Source organism: Adiantum capillus-veneris, chromosome 5, assembly GCF_014529385.1.
Source record: "Adiantum capillus-veneris isolate H3 chromosome 5, ASM1452938v2, whole genome shotgun sequence".
NCBI lineage: Eukaryota > Viridiplantae > Streptophyta > Polypodiopsida > Polypodiales > Pteridaceae > Adiantum > Adiantum capillus-veneris.
Window position 1 is genome coordinate 171,023,485 of NC_140935.1, and position 12,173 is coordinate 171,035,657.

General features: G+C 40.1%; 1 protein-coding gene across 1 annotated transcript; it reads left to right on the forward strand.

The window, feature by feature from the left end:
• Positions 1-9,225: 9,225 nt before the first annotated feature.
• Positions 9,226-9,952, forward strand: LCR73 (low-molecular-weight cysteine-rich 73). Its single transcript, XM_086513204.1, has 2 exons — positions 9,226-9,388; positions 9,481-9,952. Exons 1-2 carry the CDS (start codon positions 9,301-9,303, stop codon positions 9,723-9,725), a joined length of 333 nt encoding a protein of 110 aa, XP_086369330.1. The 5' UTR covers positions 9,226-9,300; the 3' UTR covers positions 9,726-9,952.
• The last annotated feature ends 2,221 nt before the right edge of the window (positions 9,953-12,173 follow it).

The following is a 12,173-nucleotide window of genomic DNA, read 5'->3' on the forward strand; positions in this document are numbered from 1 at the left end:
CTAACTGGGGAGGGATCATGTGCTACTTGGCAATGAATGGTGTGACTTAGAGCCAAACATTTCTCTGATGCAAGATACCAATGTTTTCATCTAAGTGGATATGCATATATTTGGGTTGTGAATGAGTAGTAGGTATTTTATGGATGGATTTGGCTAGAATTTGAAATATTCATGTGAGGTGCCCTAATGGTTATGGTAATTTTTGAGATCTTGTGCTATGCACAGAGGGGCCTCTAACCAATTTTTTCAAAGGTAGTATGTATATTTTGCTTGTGTGGTTAAGATGTGATCCTCATGTGAGGTGCCCTAAAAGGTTATGGCATTTTTTGGTTTGATGTAGCTTTTATGGTTCTATGGCAATCTTATAACAACATGACCATATATATTCGCTTGAGTTTTGTTGTGCTCGCAAAATTTTTCTCAAGCTATGACAAGACTCAAGCCTGATGATTGGGTTTCATGTCATAATCTCGTAACATCTCTTCAATGGCAATATGAGCATAAATTAAAACCATGTTATATACATCATCTTCCTTTTGTAAACAAGTGGACAAATCACGTTTTTTAGTCAGTCTTTTCCTTGATTAGGTGTATGGATCACTCGGTCTTTTTTTTTGCTTGAAAATGTTCGCTCGGTGTTTGGTAAAACTCATAATTCTCTTTCATAGAAGAGACATACAAGGAATATATTGAGCTAGACTTTTGGCCTTTGAGCATGACCAAATTACCTTTTTTTATGATCTAGTAGACATTGCTAAACACTGTAGTGTATCCAAGAGCATCAAGTTGTCCTACTAAAACCAAGCTTTTAGTTAGCTTTGGCACATGTGTGACACCTCAGAAGCATGAACTCAATACCGTTGCACATATGCAACTTCACATCTCCACTGCTACATATCTCGAGTTGATGAGAATCACCCACGTTAAATGAACCATGTGTAGAAGCATAACTGGAGAACCACTCCTTGTGTGAGGAGTAAGATGAAAACTTGAAGACTAGTACATCTAACGGCTGTGGCACATCAAAAAAAATATCATGTGGGGACTCAACAACATTGAGCTCCTAGATATCTTCACACTATTCTTAGGAGGTGCAGAACTTACAACAATGGCTTTACCGTGCTCTCTTTGCAACAAGCAGATTACGGCAATCTTTTTTCACGAGTCCTTTCTTGTGACAATGGTAGCATTCAACGTTCCTTGTGTCATGTCCACGTCTCTTACTACATGAATTCTTTTGACCCTAAGTATGATCGTGACTATGACTATGACCTCTCTACCTTTGATTGTTTTTTTGGCTACTTCCATTGCCATATATGATTCACCATGCCTACTAGTTTCAAGAGACTGATGTTGAATCTCTTTTGTGAGCAAGCACTAGTAACATCAGTGAAAACAAGTTACTGATGGCAGTGTTAAACGTATCCCATGATGTAGGCAAAGAGCATAGCAAAAAAAATGGCTTGCATTTCATCATCAAAATTAAGCCCCTTTGACGTAACTTGCATAAACAAGTATAATTGTGAACTGACACTTCTACCTTCTTCCATATTCAAACACATGAGGTTTTTTTTTAGATTTTTTTTTTAAAAGCACTCTTGCCATCCCAAGATGAGCATAAAGACTCCCACAATTCCTTTACAATAGTCTTGTCCATAATTGAAAAGAAAATGGACTCAAAAGAATGGTCTCCATAGCACGAGCATCAAGCTCCTCCCACTGATCATCAGTGTGAACACCCTCTTGAAACTCTTTCAATGGAATTGCAAGGCCCTTATCAACCAAGACATCAAGCATACACTGCTTCCATATCATGAAGTTTGTGCCATCAAACTTCTTGATATAATACTCTTCTTTCTTAGAAGTTCCAGCTTTGACTGACAAGAGCAAGTGCAAGAGAGTGAGACTAGAAATTTATGGCAAAATTTTTGTGAAAATTTTGACAGAGTCTCCTTTGTTCAGAGATAAAAAACTCAAGTAGAAATTTTGCAGTACAAACCACTACAATGTCAATGCAAAATAGTGCTACAGGCAAACAAGAGGACTTAAAGGAAAAAATTCGACAAAGTCTCCTCTGTACTATGGGGAGCAAAATCTCAACCCAAATCAAGACAAAATCAACACATTAAGTATCAAGAGTGCTAAAAAGGCATAAACTAACATATACTACTGAAAGAAACTGTCAAACGACTACGAACTTGACGTCAGTGCACTTATATCCATCTATACATATCATATGGCAAGGCACAAATGGGGATCTCCAACAACCTAATCCACCTCACACAAGGTAACATGACCCCCAGTGCTCGGCTTCAAAAAACCTCACGCAATGACTCTCACAAAAGGTTATGCAAACACAACTAGGCATAGTCTCAGAAGAGGCTCTTTTGGACTAAGTTTCAAAAACTATCGGGATTGCCAAAATAAGCGAGAATTCGCTCCAAAACGATGTACAATGGAAGTATCCACAAAATAACATATATCCAAAACATGAAACCGTCATTGCTAAACCAAGACACGTGCTCAAACATGCACCAATGATCATGCAAGCAAAATTATAGAGCCAGCTCCCTACATGGTGTAAAACTCTCTCAACAAAGCACAAGTACTCTCAAGTTCTAGTCACACGTAAATCATATGCATCCAAAACTCCCACTAGAACTATAATGGTTGTTACTACCAAAGATGCTCGTAGATTTACTATGTCCAGAGAACCTGCGACTATCCCCATGCATGTAAAAACTATGTCTTTGAGAAGCCGTAAATGGCTATGCATGAGCAATACCATATAGAACATACGTCAATGCCAAGAACACATAAGGAAAAACATTTTTTCTCTCAAAAATGCATAGAATTGATGCTAATGGAAATCTATAGCCTGCCTCCCTATGTCGCTTTCTACATTGCCAGAGAGCATGTGAAAACCTGTAGTCGATGTCACCAAAGCTGAAGTTGATTTTAGAAATTGGAGTGTGTGTGTATCTTGTACTACACACACAACCACATTCTCTATCTCTTTCTCATTGCTCCAGTGTGTGTGTGTGTGTCCTCGAGGCCTTCAATGTTGAAGTTGAGATGAAGCCATCTCTTTCTCTCTAACCCAACAGTTTCTCTGTTTTTTAATTTTTGATACACCTGCACTTTGAACTAGCTTACGAGTTCTTCTACAAAGTCATAGAACTCCAAGAGATCTATATTTTGATAAAAAAGGTTTTTGAATTTGAGTTTTGTGGATCATTTTATGAGAAAAATAGTGACTTGCTTTGTTAATTTGCCCTCTCTCTCTCTCTCTCTCTCTCTCTCTCTCTCTCTCTCTCTTTGAACTCATAGAATGCTCAGTCTCTCACACCTTGTGACTTGTCAAATTCAACCCCTTGCCACCTTGATGCGTGAACTCTATGTATTGAGCTCAAAATGCCTCTATAACCATCGAAGAACCGAGCTTCAATTTGTTGTCGATGCGAAGTTCACCATGAAGAGGGAAAGTCGAGAAAGGAGCAGTGCTACAACCTTCGACTTTGATACCACTTGAAGAGTGCACAATGCATGTGGAGTGAGAGGGAGAAGAAGAGTAGACACAATGTGCTGGGGAAGCTCTCAGTGAGGATTTGAATACCTCACTACTCCTTATTGTTTTGTATGATCAAAATAATAGATAATGTTAGTATGATTAGTGTGATGCATGTCTGACCAGTTGGCGTGAACCCTAACAAGTGACTTTGGATAAGAAAATTGTGACCCTTATTATTTTTCATGCCCTAAAGGACTATCACATGTCCATGAATGATTATCACATGACTACACGTGGTTATCATATATCTTTTGTCACCTTAGGCATCTACATGACACACGACTAAACTAGAGGAAGGACAAGAAACAAAGTTCAACTCTTGGGCGAGGGGGGAGAGAGGGTCAATTAATGATTATGTGACTATCACATGAGTGCAACAGAAAGAGTTATTAACTTTCATGTAGTTTAGCACATTATCGTGAAATGGAATTGAGAGAATTTTTTTACAAATTGAATCGAAAAAGACTATATTAAAATTCACAAATAAAGAGTTCTAAAATAGTCTTTCAATGCATGCAATATACACAATTTATCCATAGTGAGGAGTCGTCCCCCCCCCCCCCCCCCCCCCCCCACCACCAAAGGTTCAACTCCAACATGGTATTCATCTTAACTAGTAGTTGCCCACTCTTACGATTGGCCGAAAAATGGGAAAGTACAATACATGGCTTGACAATGAGAAAAGTAACAATTAACTATTAAGGGAATCATTGAATAAATAAAGGCTACTTACTCTTTTGCCAAATCAACCTATAAGCTTTACCTTCTGTCTCATAACATGTGTGTTCCAAAAAAAAGTTGTCCCTCCCTCTCTCTCTCTCTCTCTCTCTCTCTCTCACACACACACACACACACACACACACACATTATGAGGAGAGAGAGAGAGAGGTAGAGAGAGAACTTCTTGAAACTTCTTCAATGGGGGCTAAACATGTGAAGAAGACATCAAGATTATCTTTGCCTCCAAAAGGTCTAAAAATAAAAATGTACTTTTTAAACACTAATTTGGTAATTGAACACTTAAATGTTTAGAGAACATTACTGTCTCGTCTCCTCCTATGATAGCAGAAAACATTTTTGGCCCAAGTAGTGAGAGCCATTTTCAAGAATATGGGCAACAAATTAAAACATCATGTAAATCTTTAATTTGATTCTTTTGGGTTACATAAGGAGTCCTTAGTAAAGCGTTGGATTTTTGGTGTAATTGTGGAGCATTGGATAAAGCTTGTAGATTACTGTCGCATGGCAAAACACTTTTTTTTAGAATATTTCTTCTAGTCTTTGTGAGAAGTGTTGACATTTGTGTACCTCTCTCTTTAAAGAGAGCACACAATCTTTCTAGTTGTCTTTCACTTTTTCATTTCTCAATTTGCTATAAGGCTTCCAAGTGGTTTTTCAAACATTATTCTTTAGGTTTTTGAAATATATTGTAGTTTAAATATTTTATTGTTAGACCTTTTTAAAGAAACATAATATTTTAATATGATAACAAATGTTTTAAAAAATTAGTGTCACTTTCTTGTCTTATCTTTAAAAAAACCCTTTTATTATTAAGTTCTTCTCTTAGCCTTATATACGCCATAGTGAACTTTCACCTTGTTTTCTAAAATGTTGTTCTAGAGAATAAACGACACAAAAATATCCCTCACTTTTAGTCATCCTGGTCTACATGGATATTTTGCACAGTGGACTGATTTTGTTTATTTTGTTTACCATGTACATACAAACAAGAAGCCCTCATTTATATACATGCAAGATGACTTACTATTCTTCTTGGATTCCTTGTCAACTTATGAAGACAGGTATTTGTAATTTTCAATTGAATTTGAGTTTTATGTTTGTCTCATGATCTTGCGGTTTGCAAAACCACTTCACACTAATTTTGCAACAAAGTATATTCATGGACATTATCACAACTGGAAGCAGTTGCAACGATTTTTCTTGTACAATAGAATTTTTAAAATGACCTAAATTGGACATTGGAGTGTCCAGTTGTGGTACCAAACTAGTGTTAAAAGTGACATATTTTGTGGAAAATTGCGATTTATTGTGTAACTTGGATGTGTGTTAAATGTTGCCTTTTTATCTAGACATCGTAGAAATTTGACAGCATAATCACATACCTAAAAAACAGGTTTTCCGTATTCATTGACCTACCTTCGAGCTAATTTATTGAAATATTGAGTATCGGATACACATTGATTTTGATTACTTCCCTTAAGTAAAGAATGATGAGCGTCTACACACTTCTATGGTATTCACGTAAAGAGGAAGCAATTTCTATCTTCATTCCAAATGCCACTTTATACAAAGATTACATTCAGATCCTATCTTTAAACAAAAGAGATGAGATGTCCCAATCCCTTTTTGGCTAGGTGGAAGGTGCACAATCAAGAGAATGCGTATAGGAGATACATTTGAATTCGCAAATCAACAATGATCTTCCCAAACGGAGCTTTCCATGCTCCATGTATACAATCTTTCCCTATGCATCGATGCGTTCTCCATCTAATGAATGATAGTAACACAATACTGTGATTATCACCAAGGTGTCTAAAGGTGAGGACCCATAAACCTAAATGTAATCAACAAGGTGTCTAAAGGTGATAGCCCATAACGATCAATGTAATGAGCAAGGTGTTCAAAGGTCAGAGCTTAGGTTGACAGTGCTACCAGGCGCCATAGTTCAAACTGAGCTTGTCAGTAAGGTCTTAAGTTGAGGGCTCATAAACTTCAAGGTAACCATAAAGCTTCCCATTCCTGAGAGAGTTGGCTACAATGTGATCATAGACATCTAAGTGTCCGAGAGTGGAGCTAGCTTTGACATTGTAATCAACATTGGTAATGCGATTGGCCCTTGTGACTATGTAGCTCTCTCTTGCTCGCTTACATTCTTGTCTTTGTGCACAACCAATATGCCGCAATAGGATGGCAAAAGGACATACAAATTTTGGAATTCACCTCTAAACTTTAAATAAGATGGTAAGAAAATTAAACCACTTAAAGGACTCTATGTAAAACCTTTATAAAATAGTGAGTGGACCTTTAAAGTTTTCCATATTGGTTGTGCCCTAGGGAACAACTCATACAGTAGAGATATTACTCATTTTGCAGTGTAGGTGTGTGCTATGCACCTCTCATGAGTGGAAATGAAGAGTAGGAAGGGAAGGGGAGAAAAAGGGGGCAAACTTGTGATGTGCACCTCTCTCATGACTAGAAATGATGAGGGGAAGGGGAAAAAACTCAGACATTGCACATTGAGAATGAAACTCTGTAGTCTGTTGAATCATGTGAATGAAGCACTTGTACAAAGACCCCTGAGGAATGTACTTGCACTGACAAAATCGGTATTATGATTTGAAGGGGCATAGCTATTTTCTAGCATGGATGACTATGAATTATGGGTTGATGACCATAATCGTTGTCACTTGGCAAACCCATGGATTCAAAAGGATTTGGAGCAGATTCAAACCCAGTGCCCACACCAAATTTAAAAGGATTTGGAGTAGAGTCAAACCCACATAGGACTAAGACAAGCGCAATTAAAAAGAGTAAATATTTTTATTTGCTCAGTAGATGCTTTGCTAAAAAGGATTTAGCATAACACAATTTCCCTCCATGTTGAAGGTGGTCAAACCACCCCCACAAACCTCAAGCACGTGTTTCACAAGCAATAGTTCGTGACTTATTGGTTGCACAGGTGGTGTGAGTCAAGTTGTTTACACAGTGGCTGCCCAAACTTAGGTAGTAGATTTGCATGTTGATGTGGCCAATAGTAGGCATACAATGATTGGATATGCCAGAAGGCGAGGTGTACAATAGTATTGGTTGTTAAGGTTGGCTGCCTTTTGAACCTTTGATTTCAACCAATCTTCTACAGTGCTCTGCATGAAAAAGGGAGCATTGATACCGTGATGTCAAAAGGCTCTTAAGACCATCCCAAAAAATGAAGGGAATCCAAATATTAGTGCGTAAGCAGTCTTAAACAGCCCAAAAACTTTTCGAGACAATGGGAGGGTTGCGGGACTCACCTTGCTCCATGGGCTTATACTAGTCCTAGCAACGTGACTTTAAATTTTAGAGAGCACCCCTCTTCATACCTATAAGTTTTAGCCACCTATGGGGGGTGCTCGTAAACACTAAGATACGGCTTTCTACTTGAGAGGTAGGAGACCAATGAGAACTAGTGAGGCAAGAAAGGAGCGTCTGGGGCATTCATTTATGCGCATTTCCATTTAAGACACTATATTGAGTCCTAGTTGTGCTCGGAGCCTCAACAATGCCAAATCTTATAGGTTGTCCAAATTTGGCACCATTGCAAGGTTCAAGCAAAGAGGTTAATGGCTAAAAGAAAATAGGAGAGCTCCACAACAGCTACTAGCACATAGTTAGTACTACTACTACTACTAGCTCTATACTAACAAAATTCTTCTCATTTATATTGTTCTACTTTAAAGAATGAAACCCTTACCAATTGACATTGTGCGTGATTGGACCCTTGTATGCCATGGCAAGTGCACACAACACAGAGCACATCCTTGCACCCATCTCTCCATTGCAACCCTCCACCCTCAGGGGGTCCATCTTGTTCGAATCTACTATGCATTCAAGTTGTCTGTGAATTTTTCAAGGAATATAATGAACCCTTTTTGTAAGTTTTAAGGTAGTATAATACCCTTTTTTTGCTCTCATGTGATAGTCATATATATTGTAAGTGAACCCCTAGAACCTCCAGCTTTCACACATACTTGTCTCCTTCCCCTTCGATAGCCCTCCTTTGGTATTTGCTCCTGCTTCCTCCATCCCCTCTATTTGTAGTCCCTATCTGCAGTCCGGCATCCCATCTGCAACTCCACATCTCCCCCTCTTTTTCCTCACATGTGCAGCTGGCTAACAATGATGGTGTGGGGCCTAATCAAGTTTCAACAAAATGCGCTCCAAAGTGTGCCAAGGTGACATTTATCTCTCAGAATGCACGACGAGAGAGAGAGAGAGAGAGAGAGAGAGAGAGAGAGAGAGAGAGAGAGAGAGAGAGAGAGAGATCTGCATCTATTGCATACCTCAGGTTGCACATTCAATGACGAATAACATTCATATTGAATGACCTTTCATTATTCGAAATTGTGTAGATCTACTAGCAGCATTGCCACCTTGTGCTTGTTCTTTGTCCTTACCGTTGCTCTTGCCCCTCTCTCCTATGTCTTCCATGGGTCACTATGACACCCTGAGGCCCTAGTGTGAATGGTAGCTTGTAAAGTAGTGATGCCACCTATGTATGCCCGCCATATAGATTAGGCACCACGTGTCAGGGAGCAAAGTTTCAGGTGTGTGTAGTCCCTAAGAAGGACGTTTCCATGGTTTAAACTTTAAAACCACGAAGTTTAACGGAACATGTGAATGTGAATGTGGGGTGTGAGAGTGGAAGCCATGTGCATGCAGCACAATACAAGAGAAGAAAGGCAGCACTCTTGTCGGTGATAAGCACTCAAGAGAACCCATGCGGGGGGCCACGACACGACACTGTTGAGGAGCACTCACCAAAAGTAGAAGCCTCGGAAAAGCATGGAACAGCTGCGTTTATCCTTTTGGCGCGGCAGTGCGCCCTTTTAGAGTGGCATTAAGCAACTATTATAAGAAGGCGACGATGGCCGTAACTAGAGCATCTAATTCTACGCGCATAGAGACCCAGAGAGAGACAGAGAGAGAGAGAGAGAGAGAGATTTGGCGTAATGGCACGCATCATGGCAGCAACTCTGCTGGTAGTGCTTGTGCTGATGGTGGCCGGCGTGATGGCAAGCGCCCGTGAGCTGGAAGCTGGTAATGTGCAATATGCAGCGTAAGGGATATGCATGTGAAGTAGGCAATGATGCTGACGTTATGCGTATGTATATTATGGTGATGTTGTGCAGGTGCAGCGATGGAGAAAGTTGCAGCAGGCGAGATGGTGTATGAGGAGGAGGAGGGGGAGCTGGAGGACGGGGTGGTGAACGTGATGCCGGAGGGGCTGTGCGGATACCAGAGCAAGACGTTTAGTGGGCCGTGCGTGAAGAGGCGAAGCTGCGCCTACCAGTGCCAGGTGGTGGAACACGCTGCCGCTGGAGCCTGCCACATCCACCACGTCCAACGCCACTGTTACTGCTATCGCTACTGTTAAACTCACCCCCAAAAATATATAAAAAAACCCACACTCACCCCGACTCTTTTTATCGACTGCTGACCGTTCCTTAAAATAAGCTTCCCCACAGCCTGTGATAGAATGCTAACACCAACAATAAAGTATATATCCACCCTTCCCACCGTGGTCTTTATGTACATTGCTATTGCTATTGCTATTACCAACTATGAAACCACTTTTCTCACACTAAACAATTAACAATAAAACTGCGTCGTGCCTGATAAGTTTACACATGACGTTATTGAGTATAATACTAGTTTGTTACCTTACTCATCATCTTCGGTGGATCGTTATCGTTATCGGATATAGATTAAGATGCAAAAAAGCCATCAACCGGTCTTCTCATCGTTAAAAGTGACTGATATTCCTTGTTATGTGTTAAATATTTATACGTGTAGGTTTAAAAAAAGGATTAAGAGTGTTCGCTTCATCCTCTTTCTCATATCTTCTAGTTTCTCGATCCAAGAGCAACAGTACACTCACATTTCGGGGATTATGAGTCATAGTGAGTCTCTTGGGATAAATTGTGCAATATGTATGAAAAACAGATAGCTTCTAACAATTTGTAGCTCATGAAGAAAGCTATTTGATCTATAATGAATGAAAACAAGCAGCATTGGTGTCTCTGATTTAAATCATTTAGTATTATCGAAGACAAATTTTAAATGGCTTCTAGAGTAGGCTAATTAGCTCTCTCGCTAGTTGCAAGGTAGGTAGGCACATGACTAGCTATACCAAATATACTAAATCATCTATAACGCATCTAATGCAGCCAAACCAGCTACATATTTAAACAACTAACTAGCTACATAGCTATCTACACCAAAGTATGTCATCTTAATCTTCATGGTTTGGAAGTATTCAATCCAACAAGCTAGTTACCTTTCTAGCTAGATAGCTATACCACACTACCATACTATTTGGATGGCTCTTTAAATTTGAAGTAGCCAAAGTAGCTAGCTAATGAGCTAGTAGCCAGCTAAATAGGTAGTTGGCTAGCTAGACAATACCATACAAGATTAGTGAAGTAGCTAGTTAGGTAGCTTCAACTAACTAGTAAAGTAGCTAGCTAGGCATCTACACTAAACTATACCATACAATTTGTATGGTTGATGAAGATGTTAGGAAATAAGACGTAGCTAAATAGATAATTGAGTAGATTACTTAATGGAGAGAGACAGATTTATATACATGAGATTATAGACTAGAGAGAGAGAGAGAGTACACACGATATACGTGGTTCACCCAATGTGGGCTACATCCACGGGAAAGCAGCCACTCAATGGCTTTAGTACTTCAAAACAAGAAGTAGTTTACAAAGGGATTATACGTCCCTTAATGGAGCTCCTGTCTTGCTTCACTCTCACCACCTCACACTCACCTTGTTGCATCAACTTCACACTATGAAATGTGTGTAGAAATGGCCTCCTTTTATAGGCCAAAAGGGCTGCCCTCTCTTATGAGAGACAGCCATGTGTAGCCGCCCTTGTGCGAATAAGTCCAAATCGGACCCTCCAATCCGCCCATGTGTGGCCGCCCTTGAGAAGACAAGTCCGCTTTTGAATTCGGCCACCGGCCACCGGCCATCGGCCATTGACTACTGGCCACCGGCCAACCGACCGGTTGTTTTCCGACCACTTTCCGGCCGCCGTCCGGCCATAATATTCCGGTGAAAAAGAATATTCCGGCGGAAAAAAAATCTCGGGACCTCCGCCCCCGAGGCCTTTAAAGTTGCCCCTGATTCTTGTCCGTGAAAATTTTGGTTTTCGGTAAGTGATTTAACTTCACGCACGATGGCTTCTCCTCATAATGGGGGCCTTACAAATGTGCGCTTTTACCACAGAAAATTACAAGGGTAAATCAGGCTCCATACTTAAAAATCTCCCACTTGGAGACTGATCTCCAAACCAAACCTGTGACTGCTTTCCATTTTGGCTTCTTATCCTTGAATGCCGATTGAAGATGAGCAAAAGCTCAACTTCTCCTTGTTGACCACCTTTGTAAACATGTCTGCAGGATTTTCACTTGTATGCACCTTTCCTAGCTTTAGTTGTCCCTCGTCCAAAAGAGTGCGTATGAAGTGATATCTCACCTCAATGTGCTTTGTCCTTGAATGAAAGGCTGAGTTCTTCGCAAGATGGATAGCGCTTTGGCTATCACTGTACAAGACACAATTGTCTTGTTTGAATCCAAGCTCTTCTAAGAATCTGTGAAGCCACAGAATTTCTTTGCTTGCCTCCGTCATTGCTACATACTCTGCTTCCGTGGTAGAAAGTGAAACCACTTTCTGCAGCTTTGAAGCCCAGCTTACTGTTGTGCCTCCAACCGTGAACACATAGCGAGTAGTGCTCCTTCGAGTATCTTTGTCACCTGCCATATCTGCATCAGCATACCCTTCTAGAAAAATATCAGTTCCTCCAAAATACA